The 13,151-nt window shown below is 36.6% G+C and overlaps 2 protein-coding genes across 5 annotated transcripts; one reads left to right on the top strand and one right to left on the bottom strand.

Annotated features, from left to right (window-relative positions):
- Positions 1-482: 482 nt before the first annotated feature.
- spi1b (Spi-1 proto-oncogene b) lies at positions 483-7,524 on the top strand. Of its 4 annotated transcripts, none has more exons than XM_059530339.1 (6): positions 483-836; positions 1,381-1,473; positions 1,573-1,651; positions 3,402-3,595; positions 6,271-6,439; positions 6,533-7,524. In XM_059530339.1, exons 1-6 carry the CDS (start codon positions 795-797, stop codon positions 6,844-6,846), a joined length of 891 nt encoding a protein of 296 aa, XP_059386322.1. In that variant the 5' UTR covers positions 483-794; the 3' UTR covers positions 6,847-7,524. The 4 variants fall into 4 exon arrangements, with proteins under 4 accessions (XP_059386322.1, XP_059386314.1, XP_059386330.1 ...); XM_059530331.1 differs by having other exon boundaries at positions 1,570-1,651; XM_059530347.1 differs by lacking the exon at positions 1,381-1,473 and having other exon boundaries at positions 1,570-1,651.
- Positions 7,525-9,036: 1,512 nt separating this feature from the next.
- si:ch73-314g15.3 (uncharacterized protein LOC368688 homolog) lies at positions 9,037-12,906 on the bottom strand. The gene is made up of 12 exons (XM_059522544.1): positions 12,531-12,906; positions 12,033-12,121; positions 11,261-11,379; positions 11,005-11,107; positions 10,834-10,922; positions 10,559-10,708; positions 10,309-10,476; positions 10,161-10,230; positions 9,996-10,074; positions 9,748-9,901; positions 9,418-9,522; positions 9,037-9,239 (listed from the first exon to the last, which is right to left on the bottom strand). The coding sequence occupies exons 1-12, from the start codon at positions 12,635-12,637 to the stop codon at positions 9,189-9,191; spliced, it is 1,284 nt and encodes a 427-aa protein (XP_059378527.1). The 5' UTR covers positions 12,638-12,906; the 3' UTR covers positions 9,037-9,188.
- Positions 12,907-13,151: the final 245 nt, after the last annotated feature.

Here is a 13,151-nt window from a genome sequence, read left to right as displayed (position 1 = left end):
CAGCCATCTTATCTGTTACCTTAGGTCCTCTATCTGCAGCCATGATGAGGCTGAAGCCCTGACTCTGAGATGTGAACATCAGTTTTTCCTAGTTTATTCATAAATCTGTTAATTTAATTTGAAGTCTATTGGGTAGGCTTAATTTTTTATTTGTGATATATTTGTCCTCAGATTTGCCTTATTTACTCATGGTTTCACCTGACAAAAAATCATCTATCCTCTAAAAAAATAGGAAGCCTTTTTTAATTGAGAAAAGTCTGGAAAGTTTTTACATAAAACATTACATTTCCAAAAATGGCACCAATTTTTGTGTATTTTCATCCCGCATTAAGGACTTTCTATAGAACAACGAGCACCATGGAGGTGGACAGGAAGAAGAGCGGTCAGCTGAGCTGTCTCTGATTGGCCACTGGGGGAGGTGACACTTTACGCCTATTTTGACTGCAAAGATAAAATCCCCACCTGCCATTACCCTAAAATCAGGAACCTCCAGCGAATACGCACACACTTACTCACACACCCCAAAAATAAAGAAGTAACAAACAGAAACTCTGTCCCTTTTCTACGGCCACTGCCAGGGTAGGTTGCCTTCTGCACTGTATCTCTGGTTGGCTTCTTTTTTGGGCCTTTGGATACCTTTGAGGCCCCCCGCGTGATAAGGTGCGTGAGTTAGATCATTGGTTTCATTTGGTAAGAGGAAATTTAGTAGAGTTGAGCAATGGTACGAGGACAGTTTTGAAAGCCCTTGAGAAAGCATCAGTGTTGCAGATCGCGTGTCAGGCGGCAAGGAACCCATGCTGCATCCGTACAGAATGGAGGGGTACATCATCCCACCCGTGAGTATTTTTTATTCATATAATGTAATATAAATGATCCTAATATGCTGCCTCCGCTGTTAATAGTTGCATACACAATGCACTTTTTGTTATATTTCTGTCATCGTGTCAAACGACACTCCATGTACTTCGTGGACATACTAGTAACCGAATGAACAGCTTGATCTTTTGTCTTTTTTGTAATATTTGTTTGACATCCATCAGTCTTTTATATCGTTAGGATGTTTTGTTAATTTTTTTGGTGTGGTTTATTTATTTTTGTAATTTTTTACAAATGTTAAATGTAATTGTGCCAACCACTTCAAACAATCAGTCTGTTGAGATTCATTTACTCGTATTGGATCTAAACATATTGTGAAGTGGATCAATTAGAGACCCTTTGACAGTTTAGTTAATTAATTTGGGTGTGGATATTACAGACTGCTAATCAACAAATGCCTTTAAGTATAGCTAACATGCAGTGGTATGTTTGTTGTAACAGGCTATGATTAATGAAAAAATAAAGTGTTCTCCAAACTGTATAATAATCATAATTTCTACATAGAAAGAAGAGAGTAGAGAGAGAGTAACCTGGACTGGCTGGATGTCACAGACACCGTCTGTACAAAAAGATTACTGGGCAGTTTTAACCAAAGATGTGAGGCTTTTCCAATATGGTACAGTGTATTAATATTTTGATACTGGCTCCAGTCATTCAGACTGCTAACCCTTCATCTCTTATCTATTTGCTTAGCAGCAAACAGAGGAAATGTTTGAAGCAGAGATGTATCGACCACCAATGGAGTATCAGTACATCATTGATGACAGTCAGAATGGTGAGTTTGCATTTTATCCATTATTTCTTTTAACTGAAGATATACACACAGTCAAAAGGTGGTGTGTGTGTGTGTGTGTGTGTGTGTGTGTGTGTGTTTTACTCAGAAAATCTAATAACATTCCACAAATGGATTCTGTTAATTGATATAAAGTAATAGAACTAAATTATTATCCACAGTAAGACTTAGAAAATGCTCGTATTTATTAAAAATAAATAGTAATAATAATAATAATGGTGTTGATAGCTGTTGTCTCTGAGCCTTTACTCTTGCCATTTCACTTCCCAATGTTATTATAATAATAAGGTATTTGATACCAAAATAAAAGTCATTCAGAAATAATCAATTAAATAATCATAATCATAATCATCAAACAATGGTTAAAATGAAAAACCCATAAATCGGATTTTATAATCTAAAAATTTGTCAGTAAATTTAATAAACCAACAATTAATTTAACTGGATTAACACATGTATTTAAATAGAACATTTAAACACAATTTTTTTTTTTTCATTTAGATTTTTCCCCTTTAACACCAGTTAAGCAAAGTGCTTTGACTAAATGGCCTGCATTTTTAAAGATGTCTTCTTATATAAAATCAGTTTCTTAGACATTACTTAGACACTTGAGTGTTATAACACCTGAAGAGGCCCATGTAAACAGTATCTTGTTATATTAAGCTAACGGATCAAAATCACACCCAGGGGCAGCTGGGACTGAACTGTAAGGGGACGTTAGGAGAGCGAGCGAGTGGAACCGGGCGAGTGACCTAGCACAAAGCAGGAAACAGATGCCTCTTTCTGACAGACAAGAAAACTACAGACGTAGAACGACAAATATCCCCAAGGGCTTCTGTCCAAAATGAGACAATATAGCAATTAAGCTATGTAGGCGTCTAAAATAGCATGATAAACAGTAGCAACAGTTTCTGTCTTTCAGGATAAGGGTGGGTATTGCGTTTCGGTATTGTATAGGACTGTGAGAATCGTTTTTGATACAGTTTATGGTGACCTTTGGTTAGACCTTAGTGTTATTTAGTCTGTCATTTCCTCAGACAACTATATGCCGATTTTGGAAGAAGTTAAATGACAGGGAAACCGAAAACAGCTCTGAGTTTCATCATATAGCAGTAAAGAAGTGCTGTGTAAATTTTCCTGTTCTTTTTCGCATGACTTGTCAAACCATTTATGTATCAGCTATTTCTGTTCATTAGAGGAATGTACTCATATTTCTCCAGAAAATGCAATAAATGTCATATACAGCTTGACTACAACATTTATGAATATAAATTTCGTGAAATCAGATTGCTTGCAGTGGTGATGTGTGGAAAATGATTGAAAATGAAAATACAGTCAAGTGACAGATGCACAAAAACATTCGGTAGATTATTTTCTGTTTCTATATGATGAGACTTAAAACAGATAAATAAAAAAATCTAACACTTAAATACAATGGCTATAAAAAAAAAAAAAAAAAACAGGCTTGAGGCTATTCAAAAACTAAAGGAAATGGTGGTGTGAACAGGAAACAGGGCGACACTCAAAGTCCCAGGGCTTACAGTGAGAAAGTAAATGTAATTTCTTGCATGCGATTGAATTGACAGACAGAATAACGTGACATGGTTGATTTATCAGTTGCTGGTATTAGCTTACACAAAGAGCATGTGACTGACGCATTGTCATATTACTTTTGCGTGTTAAAAGATGCTTTCTGCTGACCCTCCATTTCAACTTCACTGTCCTTATCTAGATCACGCTTGGGATTATAATACACATCATGTCCATCCAGTGGATTTCGAGAACCTGCCAGAGAGCCACTTCACAGAGCTACAGAGCGTACAGCCACTACATGCATCGAATGTGCATCGCTTCCCAGACGTTGAGTCGGGCCATTTTATCGATCCAGGCCTGACTGGGCATCACCTCACTCTGCCCCCTCCACAGGTGAGACCCTCATTATCTCTTAAACACCTGCTAATAAATACCACAACACTCTCATGTCTCATTGCCAACACTTTCTTCCATGTTTTGATGTCCTTACACAAATTTTTTGAGAGCTCCGGTCACATTATAACTGATGAGAGTAACCATTTTGTTGAATACAGTACAGGAGACATTTGAGAACAGAGAAATCTTGCTTGGATTTCTATAAAACTGGGTTTAATAACTTTTATCTGGTGCTACGTGACACAAGTGGGTGTTGATTCTGGTTAGGAGGTTGTTGTAAGCATCTGTGCCCAAGCTATTGCTCAACTAAGCCTTATCCTGACCAAAACTCAACACTGTCACCATAACTGCAGTCTGCACACATTTATCAACTGCCATTAGGCAGAACAGCCCCACTTACACAAACAAAACCACTCTTTATTGTGACACTAGCATACAAGCGCACAAATGTTACAGCTTGAAAACAGTTAGAACGGGACTTTGCACACTCACAACAGACAAAATGCATGATATTAGCATTTAAGTTGAAACCATAAGCGATTTTTAATCTTTATTAGTTTGTTTTAAGCAGTTAATTAGAAAATAGCTACATTCTGGAAACCTTCTGCACTGGCTTTGATTAAAAAAACTAAAAATAAATAAAATAAAAAACATGGTCTGCTTGCTTGACCTTTTGGTGTAGTCTTTGCTGACATTTGAACAAAAAAAGGATAGTGTATATTGACTGCTCTGTGGGTGGAAAATCAAAGAGAACCTCTTGAAAGAGATAATTTAAGATCTCTTTTGCATAACGCAGTGATTGATTTCCCTTCCTTTGGTTGGACTTCTTCTTAAAGGCAGACTCTAACCATAAAGTCTATCGCAAAAAAAGAGAAGCTTTTCCTTTGTAGATGTCCTTGTAGGAAGAAGCAGAGCTCTGTCCATGTCAGACTGATGTACTGCCCATCATACAAACTCAGAGTCATTGGAAGCTGCATGAAGCTTGGAAAAAAAAGTCCTGGATTTTAGCTAATTTTATAATAACTTTCAAAATAATAATTTGGATGGTTTTGAAGTCTCTCATGCTCACCAAAGCTGCATTTATTTAATCAAAACTAGAGTAAAACATTAATTCTGTGAAGTATTATTAACAATGATAAAATTTTAAATAACTATTTTTTATTTTATTATATTTTTTTTTCTATGATGGCAAAGCTGAATTTGCATCAGCCATTACTTCAGTCGTCAATGTCACATGATCCTTTTAGAAATCATTCTTATATGCTGATTTAGTGCTTAAGAAACATTTCTTTATATTATCAGTGTTGAAATATTTTCTATATGTAAATATTACATAAATACTGTAAACCTTGACTGCAGTAATTTACCATATTAATCATAGTTCTGACACAATTTAAGTTATTATAGTTATAAAGTAAAATGCGATCTCATTCAAACAGTGTAAACCATTTTTCTACATTATTATTTTGATGTGAGATTAATGCCAAGCAACCACATTTTTAATGCCAAACCATAAAAATAAGTGTTATTTTTTTCCGGAAACTGCAGTTACCATGGTAATTTCTAAAGGGGCTTTTCTGTGAATTCAGCAGCAGTTATTCTGTAGATAAGTTATTTACACCTCAAACCCTAAGCAACGACAGCTTTTTTGCATTTAAGCCTTGTATGTACAAATATAACTATCTTGAGAAGAGCAATGCTGCTTTCTTGGCTGAGTAGATGAGTATCACTGTATCACACTGAAAAGTGTTAAATACAGATGCAAGTATTATATACATTCTAAAAACAGGCATGTCTGTAAGGGTTTAAATGCACAACAGCTACCATCTGACTTCTAGGCCCAGCACAAAATAAGGGTGTATGACTTTTGTCTCAGTAAACTCCTAATTTACTGTTTATTAATAGTTAGTAGGGGAGTTGTTAAGTTTAGGTATTGGGTAATTAGTTAACAATAGGCATGCTAATAAACAACTAATATTGAGAATTGGTCCCTATACTGTTGGTACAGGTGTTACCAACATTTCCAAAATAGTATGAGTATCATGTGTTTGTGAGGACACTCTCCTCAAATCATCAGACTTTTCAACTGTCATGTCGCAAGAAATTGCCACCACAGCACTGTGTGTGCAATCGCATGAGACGGCTATGATCCTTGACACTTTGGGTTTCTGTAAGGGCTTTTTACAGTAAAGCGGTTTTAACTGACTAACAACTGCTGTTAACAAACAAACACAAAATATTCTGTAACTTTAAGTTTCACTGCACTGTTATATCGGCAATATATAAAAATGTATGTATGTTCCTCTTTCTTAATGTTGAACAAGGCTGAAATCTCCAGATGACACATTTCGAACCACCTGATTGCACAGACATGCTTTCCTCGTGTATAGGGAATTCCCCTCGTTAAAATAAGGCTTTTTAAATGGTTCTTGCTATTTAGAGATTGTGTTTGCTATATTGTTCTGGAGAGAAGTCTCTAAACAATATACTGGTAATTGTTGGCCAGGATGTACATTTCAAGATTTTCATTATCTTCAGATGAGCATTTTGATTTCTCGGTACCAGTATGATAAATAGTTGTAGTATTGAATTGAATTAGTTGATTCTAATTGGAACCTTTATTTGTTTTTTCTATGTGTTCTCTGATAATTATGTACTTTATGTCTTCACAGATGACATATTTGCCACGGCCATCTTTGTGTTACCCTCACAGCGTACAGCCGTCTCCTCTCCAGCGCAGCTCAGATGACGATGACCCCGGCAGTCGCAGTCCTCCATTAGAGGTGTCTGATGAGGAGTGTATGAGAGACCACATCACATCAACAACAGGAGGAGAGCACGGTAAGGACAAAAGCCAAGACCAATCTCACCTCCTAAGGACTTGTGGATCTTCTAGAATCTAGATGTAGGTGCTCATTTCCTTTGTTTTTCAAGGTAACAAGAAGAAAATTCGCTTGTATCAGTTCCTGCTGGACCTTCTGCGAAATGGTGACATGAAGGACAGCATCTGGTGGGTTGACCGAGAAAAAGGAACATTCCAGTTCTCTTCCAAGCACAAAGAGGCTTTAGCACACCGCTGGGGCGTACAGAAGGGAAACCGCAAGAAGATGACCTACCAGAAGATGGCAAGGGCACTGAGAAACTATGGCAAGACGGGAGAAGTCAGGAAGATCAAGAAAAAACTCACCTACCAGTTCAGTGGAGAGGTACTTGGGAAGAGCCACACAGAAAGGAAGATTTACATGTAAACATTGGCCTATCAATAAAAAAAAAAAGCCAGAAAAAACTTGGAGAAAACAAGAGAGAACCTTTTTCCTTTATGAAAAGGGCAAATGGACCAGAACTCTTACCATAGTTATGACCCTATGGTTTGAAAGTCGACGATGATATTTTTCATTCCTTTTTTTATTATTCACCTTTGCATTAATTAATTAACTTTAAGTCCTTTAAATTTCCGTAGCTTTTGTGATGCAGGACCAACATTTTCATGTCTGTGTAGTGTGTACATATGGAGAAAGGACACATTTAAAAAGCAGATACATTGACCAAAATGGGTATTTTTTATAAATTAGACAAAAAGCTATTCTCGAGTTAAAGACAGTTGCAAACTTCACCACCATGCATGATGGAAAAAAAAATCACAAAAATACAAAAAGCAGAAGTGAAAACCAATGACACAGGCTCACACAGCACGGAAAACTCTGTCACGTCTGGGTAGCACACACACACACACACACACACAAACACACACACACACACACACACACACACACAAACACACAAACACACACACACACACACACAAAGAGAGACAGATTCTATGCTCATGTTTGTACAGTCTTTATCTCAGCATTACATTCCATCTGAGGTAAATGAAAAATCTTTATAGAACCATGACAAATAAACATTAATTGTGAATAGAAAAAGTGAATTTGCTGTAAACCATTTGTTCAAAAGGCTGTATCATATTTTAGGGTAATTTCTTGGCCATGTTATGACTCATTGCAATTCTTTAAATATACCCTTAAAAATAACAAGAATCAGAGCCTAAGAGCTGTGGGGAAATCTTAGTGAACAGAACAGACCCAATGCATAAAAATATTTCAAATGACCTTTTTACAATAATTGACACATTTTCAACTCTATGCTAATGAGTTTTTGCAAAGATTGAACAAAATGTTCAACTCTATGCTAAGAACATATTTACACTTATGTATCTAGGGCCAGGTGAGATAAAAGAGTTCTTTATCAAATGGATGATTAATGACTTGGATGAATGTAAAACCAAGTCAGCATACTGTTGTTGCCAAATTAATTTTAATGGTATTCTCACCAAACACATGAACTTTCAGGTCACACACCTTCATCAGACATCCTTTGGGATCAACAGTATGCCAATTTTGTTTTAAACTTAATCCAATTTCATGGTTTTCTGTTATTATTTTTTTTTTATTCTATTAAAAATTCCTAAATATGAATGTGCCATATCTGTTATTTTTGGATGTGCATGCTTTTCTGCACTTGGATTAAGTTTAAAACAATATAAATACAATACCCTTAAACCAAATATGAAAACCTCCTCGAAAAACTATTAGTGAAAATCCAGCTTGTCAGCAGCAGTGTAAACCGCACCCCTTACACAGAACACCCCAGCTGAAAGCAAAACAACCCCGGAGCGCCCCCTGTCAGCAACACCACTGAACTGCTGAAACGATATTTGAAGTGCCCCATTATGGATTTTTGAAAATGACCTTTCATGCAGTGTGTAACAAAGCTCTAAGTGAATGAAAACATCCTGTTAAGTTTTAAAACTGAAAGTGCACCGTGTATAAAGTTATTGTCTCTCAAAATAAAGAGTTGGCTCTGAATCATTGAAATGAGTCGGTTTTAAAACGAATCCCAAGCCATTTCATGTTGACATCAGCATGAAATATTGCATATTGCCAGCCAACTTGTTGGTCCTTTCGTGTTGGTCTGAATAAAATGCTAATTCATTCTTTGCCACTAGGTGCTGCTTTTGGAGCAGTAAAAATAGCGTTTTCCCCTGTAACTCTGCACACAAAGCAGCACTGCGCTCACAAACACTGCTTCATCAGGCATTACAAGGAAGAGGAAATGAAAATAAGATCAATCCCTGCAGATTAGCGTCGCGCAAAGGAGGGGTTTGGAAAAATGAATCGTTGAGCAAATCATTGGGGAGTCGTTGAGCAAGTAAGGTAAAGATAAATGCATATTATAAGACAATGAAAGTGTTTTTTGACCTCACATGCATGTCATCATGTTATTAGGGACTCACTAAACCAAAATATGAATCTTCCATTACCCATAATAGGGGAACTTTAAGAATGTTTATTTGCCTTTTAATTTATTTAACATAAAATTAAAGTTCATTTAATACATTTAATTTCTTACACAATGATTAAAGAAACCATTAAATAGTGGTTACTATGGGGTGGTGGGGTCCATATTCCTGGATTCACAGATCCATTCTTCGATTTCTTTACCCTTAGGGTTCATCTGATGAGCATACAAGCACACTCTACATTAAAAGTCCTTTTTACAGAATGTAAAACAGGTTTAATAAATCCAATCAGGAGGTCTTCTGTAAGCTGCTGGAGGGCTTGACAAGAGGAACATACCACTGTAGGTAAAGAGGTTGACCATGATTATCATTTGGTTTAAGCTACACAGTAAAAAAAAAAAAAATAATAATAATAATAATAATAAAATAAAATAAAAAAAATATATTTTTTAATATATATATATATATATATATATATATATATAATTCTGCTGAAATTCAGCAATGGTATGTATACCTCTTCTGTCATCCCTGCTGTCCTCCTTCCCTCGGTGTTGAATGGAGGCTTCAAAAACCCTTTGAAATGCAACTTCACCAATTCATGGAACATTTTTAAGGAATCCTAAAGTATATTGAGGGGGGAACAGCTTTCAAGCTAGGAACTAGACTTAAGACTTTCTTGCTTGGAAACAGACTACTATCTAAGGATTTCAAGCCTATTTGGAGTAGCAAAGACATGCTTTAAAAAATAAAACAAGATTTTATGATGAAATACTTCACTTTCACAGTCATTTACTTACATTAATTGTACTGTTACATAGTTTTAAAAAATCGTTAGATCTCTTACCCGTCCTTCTTTTGAGCAGATGTATGTGAACCATCTCAGCCCTGCAGCCACATGTGTGATCTCATCTGCATAAATGACCTCCAGCACCTTCACTGAGCTCGTGTCTCCCTGAGCAGCGAAGCGGGACAGAGTCTGGGGATGCACATCTAAACCTCTGTGTAAAAACCATGCGCAGATACGATTAAATAGATATTTTCAGATACATACATGAAAATAACAGAATCTGACAGACACGATATGTGTTTTACCTGGCCTCGTGGACCATGTGCACTATAGCTAGCCTCGCCAAAAGGTCATGAGACGTATCTGTTGCAGATTGCCACAAACCTTTTTCAAAAGAAAAAAAGACTAATAATGAATCTCTAACATCACCCATGTTAACACAAAAAAGACAAACACATGAAAACACTGACCGTTGTGCACTGGTAAAGCACCAAAGAAGCTGCCGAGCTCCATAATCCTTTGCTCTAGTAACTGATAATGCTGCAGATGTCAAATGAATCAAAGTTACTAAGTTAGCTTTAGCCTAAATAAATAAAAGGTGTAAACATGTATACAGACCTTGGCTTCATCTCCTGCTACTTTGACAAAATCATCAAAGAACTGGCGAGGTAATGGCTCACCATTGCTCAATCTAAATGTGGAGAATCTTGCTATCACATCCCAGGACAGGTCTATGGCCCATTGCTCTATATTAGCAAGAGAGTGCAGTAAAGCAATCCTACTCGCCTGTTGAAACATTTTTTTCCTAATTACACTCTAGCTTTCTACTGAAGAACATAAATTAGTGTCTAACTGAAACAAAGTTTACCAGTGTGCCACCCTTGCCCCGTTTAATTTTTCCAGGCTCCACAACAGTCAGATTGTCTTTTCTGTTGGGCTGCGCGGGAGGGCTGGCCTCCCCAGTTTTTCTTATTTTCCCGCTGTCCCAGTTCTCTTGCACTATCTTGGTCAATGAAACCTACACAATATAGAAAAACAAACAAGCAACAATTGTATGACGATTTATTTTGGGCAATCAGAAAGTGTGATGTGGCTAATGATACCGTTTAGTCAATCACTACATGTTAAAGGATATTTCCAAACCTTTTCCCGTGGGTCTGCTGTGTGAAGGATTTTGGTGGCCCACATGCAAAGTGTGTTTTCTGAGGAAGTTATTTCCACAGGCAAAGTATCTGCAAAGAATACAGCACAAGCATGCATTGTGTACCATAACATTTCATACAATTCATATTTTTGTATTCTGTCATTGCTTACCTTGATGGGTTATTTTTGTCACTGGGATGGGACAAATGGACAGTGTGCTCTGGGTATTTATATACACTTTTCCATCCAATAGACGGACATCATACACTTGGTTCTGGTGATAATAATATGAGACACATCAAGAATTCTAGCAGTTTGATCACTGTACGCTAAATGACACACTAATGAAAATACAGAATGAGTAAATGACAGAATTGTATTTTTTGGATGAACTATTCCTTTAACCTGGACCATCATAAGAACTTGCCTGCAGTCCAGTGGAAGAGGAACCAGTTTCAAGGCTGAAATCAAAGTAATGCCATGGGCAAATCAGTGCCAGTTTCCCATTGCCCAGATCCTCAATATCACCCTGCTCAAGTGGGCCCCCTGTTAAGCAATGGATCATTATATTCAGATCATTATATTCAGATATTAAAACAATTCTTTCATTGTGCTGTATTACAGTTACACAATATTTTCACCCAAGACCCATAATTAACTTACATCACTGTTTTGTCAGAAAATGCTTTTAAACCTTATATGCATTTAAAAAAATCTGGATAAATACATTTGATTACAGATAATATAAATATAAAACAATATGCAAACAAATGTCTAATGTATCACTAATGTTTCATCTAGGAAGTGGAAGTTACATCAAACCATCTAGACAGAGTTTTCTCTTGGGCTGATCATACACAGGGCAACTGATAATTTGGGCAATGTTGCCATCATTAGGGAAACAGGTCTCATTTAAAACATCCAGATAAAAATTTGTTACCCATTCTCAATGGGAAAGTGGCCAAGCAGCATTGGTCCAAAAAAGCTGCCCCGTGTATCATCAGCATCAAAACTTTCTGTTTAAACAAGGCTTGTGTGGGAATTCAGAAAAAGGCCAAGATGGTGATAACAGTTTGTGATGGTCAGATGACAAACTGAATCTAAAACCAATACTGGTCCATCCAAGAAATGGTCACATGCCTTGCCTTGCCTACATGACACACAAGAAATATTTGTATCTGACTAGAGTTACAACTAACCTTCATGTGGGCAAGATGAATCCATAGCCCAGAACTTATCATCCTTTGTATGCACCAGGACTATATGCTCTCCATCATCAGAGTAAAACCTTAAAAAAAATTGTTATTCTTTTTTATTTTTTTTTTTCAGAAAAAAGGTAAATGTGTATAACGTTATAGGAAGAAATATTACACTGAAATTAATTTTCTTAGTGAAAATACAAATATCTACAGAAGTCAACATTTGAAAACCTTTCATCAGAGTTGTCCTAAAATCAAAACAATACCCGTTCTTGTCTTAGGACAACTTTGATGAACTTTTTTGATCGACTTCAAATGTTGACTACAGTATACATATTCATTCTCTAATACATGCAATTGGTCTCACTTTGGACCCCAATGCATTCCTCTAATTTAAGACATATTTTCCCGATTTTAAATGATGTTTTAGTATAACATTCAAAACAGATGCATTTTTTAACAAATTCCTTGTCTAATTCCATTTTGACAGGCGCTTACTTCGTGCATGGTGACGTAAATTTAGATTTGTCTCCCACACACTGCCAGTTCCCCGCCTCGACAATGTCTTTCAGCGCATCAACTAAATCCTTCTCGAAGTGATCCATTCAGAACCTCATTATACCTTCCACTACGTTTCCAGATCCATGTGGCTAGCAAAGAGTACAGAAGTCAGTATAAGTTATTTGTGGCTATAATAAACACTGAAGGAACTGTTTATTAGACTTCCGGTTATGTTTTTTTTTTTTTTTTTTTCAAAATAAAAGTTACAAGTTTACGTCTTTATTCTTTTTCATTAGCTTATTTTTGAAGCAAGTGCTCTTTTTAAAAAGTGTTGTTTTGACTATCAAATATTGAAGGAATGGTATATCTCCTCGTAAGCAAAATACGTTATGTGATCTCCAGTGAAACTAAATGGATCTCGCTGTACAGCGCTAACGTGGGTGCGCAGGGTTGCCAGGTTTCCACAACAAAAACCGCCCAATTGCTACTCAAAAATGGCACAAAACTAGGCCAATCGCGTTTTGAGGGGTCCCCCGTTAAAAATCGCGATCGAGATGGTAAATGTACACGTTTTATGGCGGGGTTCCCCTTGTAAATTCGCATTTCAGGGGCTAAATA

Source organism: Carassius carassius, chromosome 3 (assembly GCF_963082965.1).
Source record: "Carassius carassius chromosome 3, fCarCar2.1, whole genome shotgun sequence".
Classification (NCBI taxonomy): domain Eukaryota; kingdom Metazoa; phylum Chordata; class Actinopteri; order Cypriniformes; family Cyprinidae; genus Carassius; species Carassius carassius.
This window is presented reverse-complemented; position numbering and strand designations above follow the sequence as displayed.

Bases quoted from the DNA above. Each gene is read 5' to 3' on its own strand.
- spi1b (XM_059530331.1), top strand. From the start codon at position 795: ATGCTGCATCCGTACAGAATGGAGGGGTACATCATCCCACCC. The intron at 1,474-1,569 runs GTGAGGCTTTTC...CTATTTGCTTAG, and splicing joins GGGCAGTTTTAACCAAAGAT to CAGCAAACAGAGGAAATGTT. The intron at 6,440-6,532 runs GTAAGGACAAAA...TTGTTTTTCAAG, and splicing joins AACAACAGGAGGAGAGCACG to GTAACAAGAAGAAAATTCGC.
- si:ch73-314g15.3 (XM_059522544.1), bottom strand. From the start codon at position 12,637: ATGGATCACTTCGAGAAGGATTTAGTTGATGCGCTGAAAGACATTGTC. The intron at 10,923-11,004 runs GTAAGCAATGAC...TATTCTTTGCAG, and splicing joins GACAAAAATAACCCATCAAG to ATACTTTGCCTGTGGAAATA. The intron at 9,523-9,747 runs GTAAGAGATCTA...AATATACTTTAG, and splicing joins TCTGCTCAAAAGAAGGACGG to GATTCCTTAAAAATGTTCCA.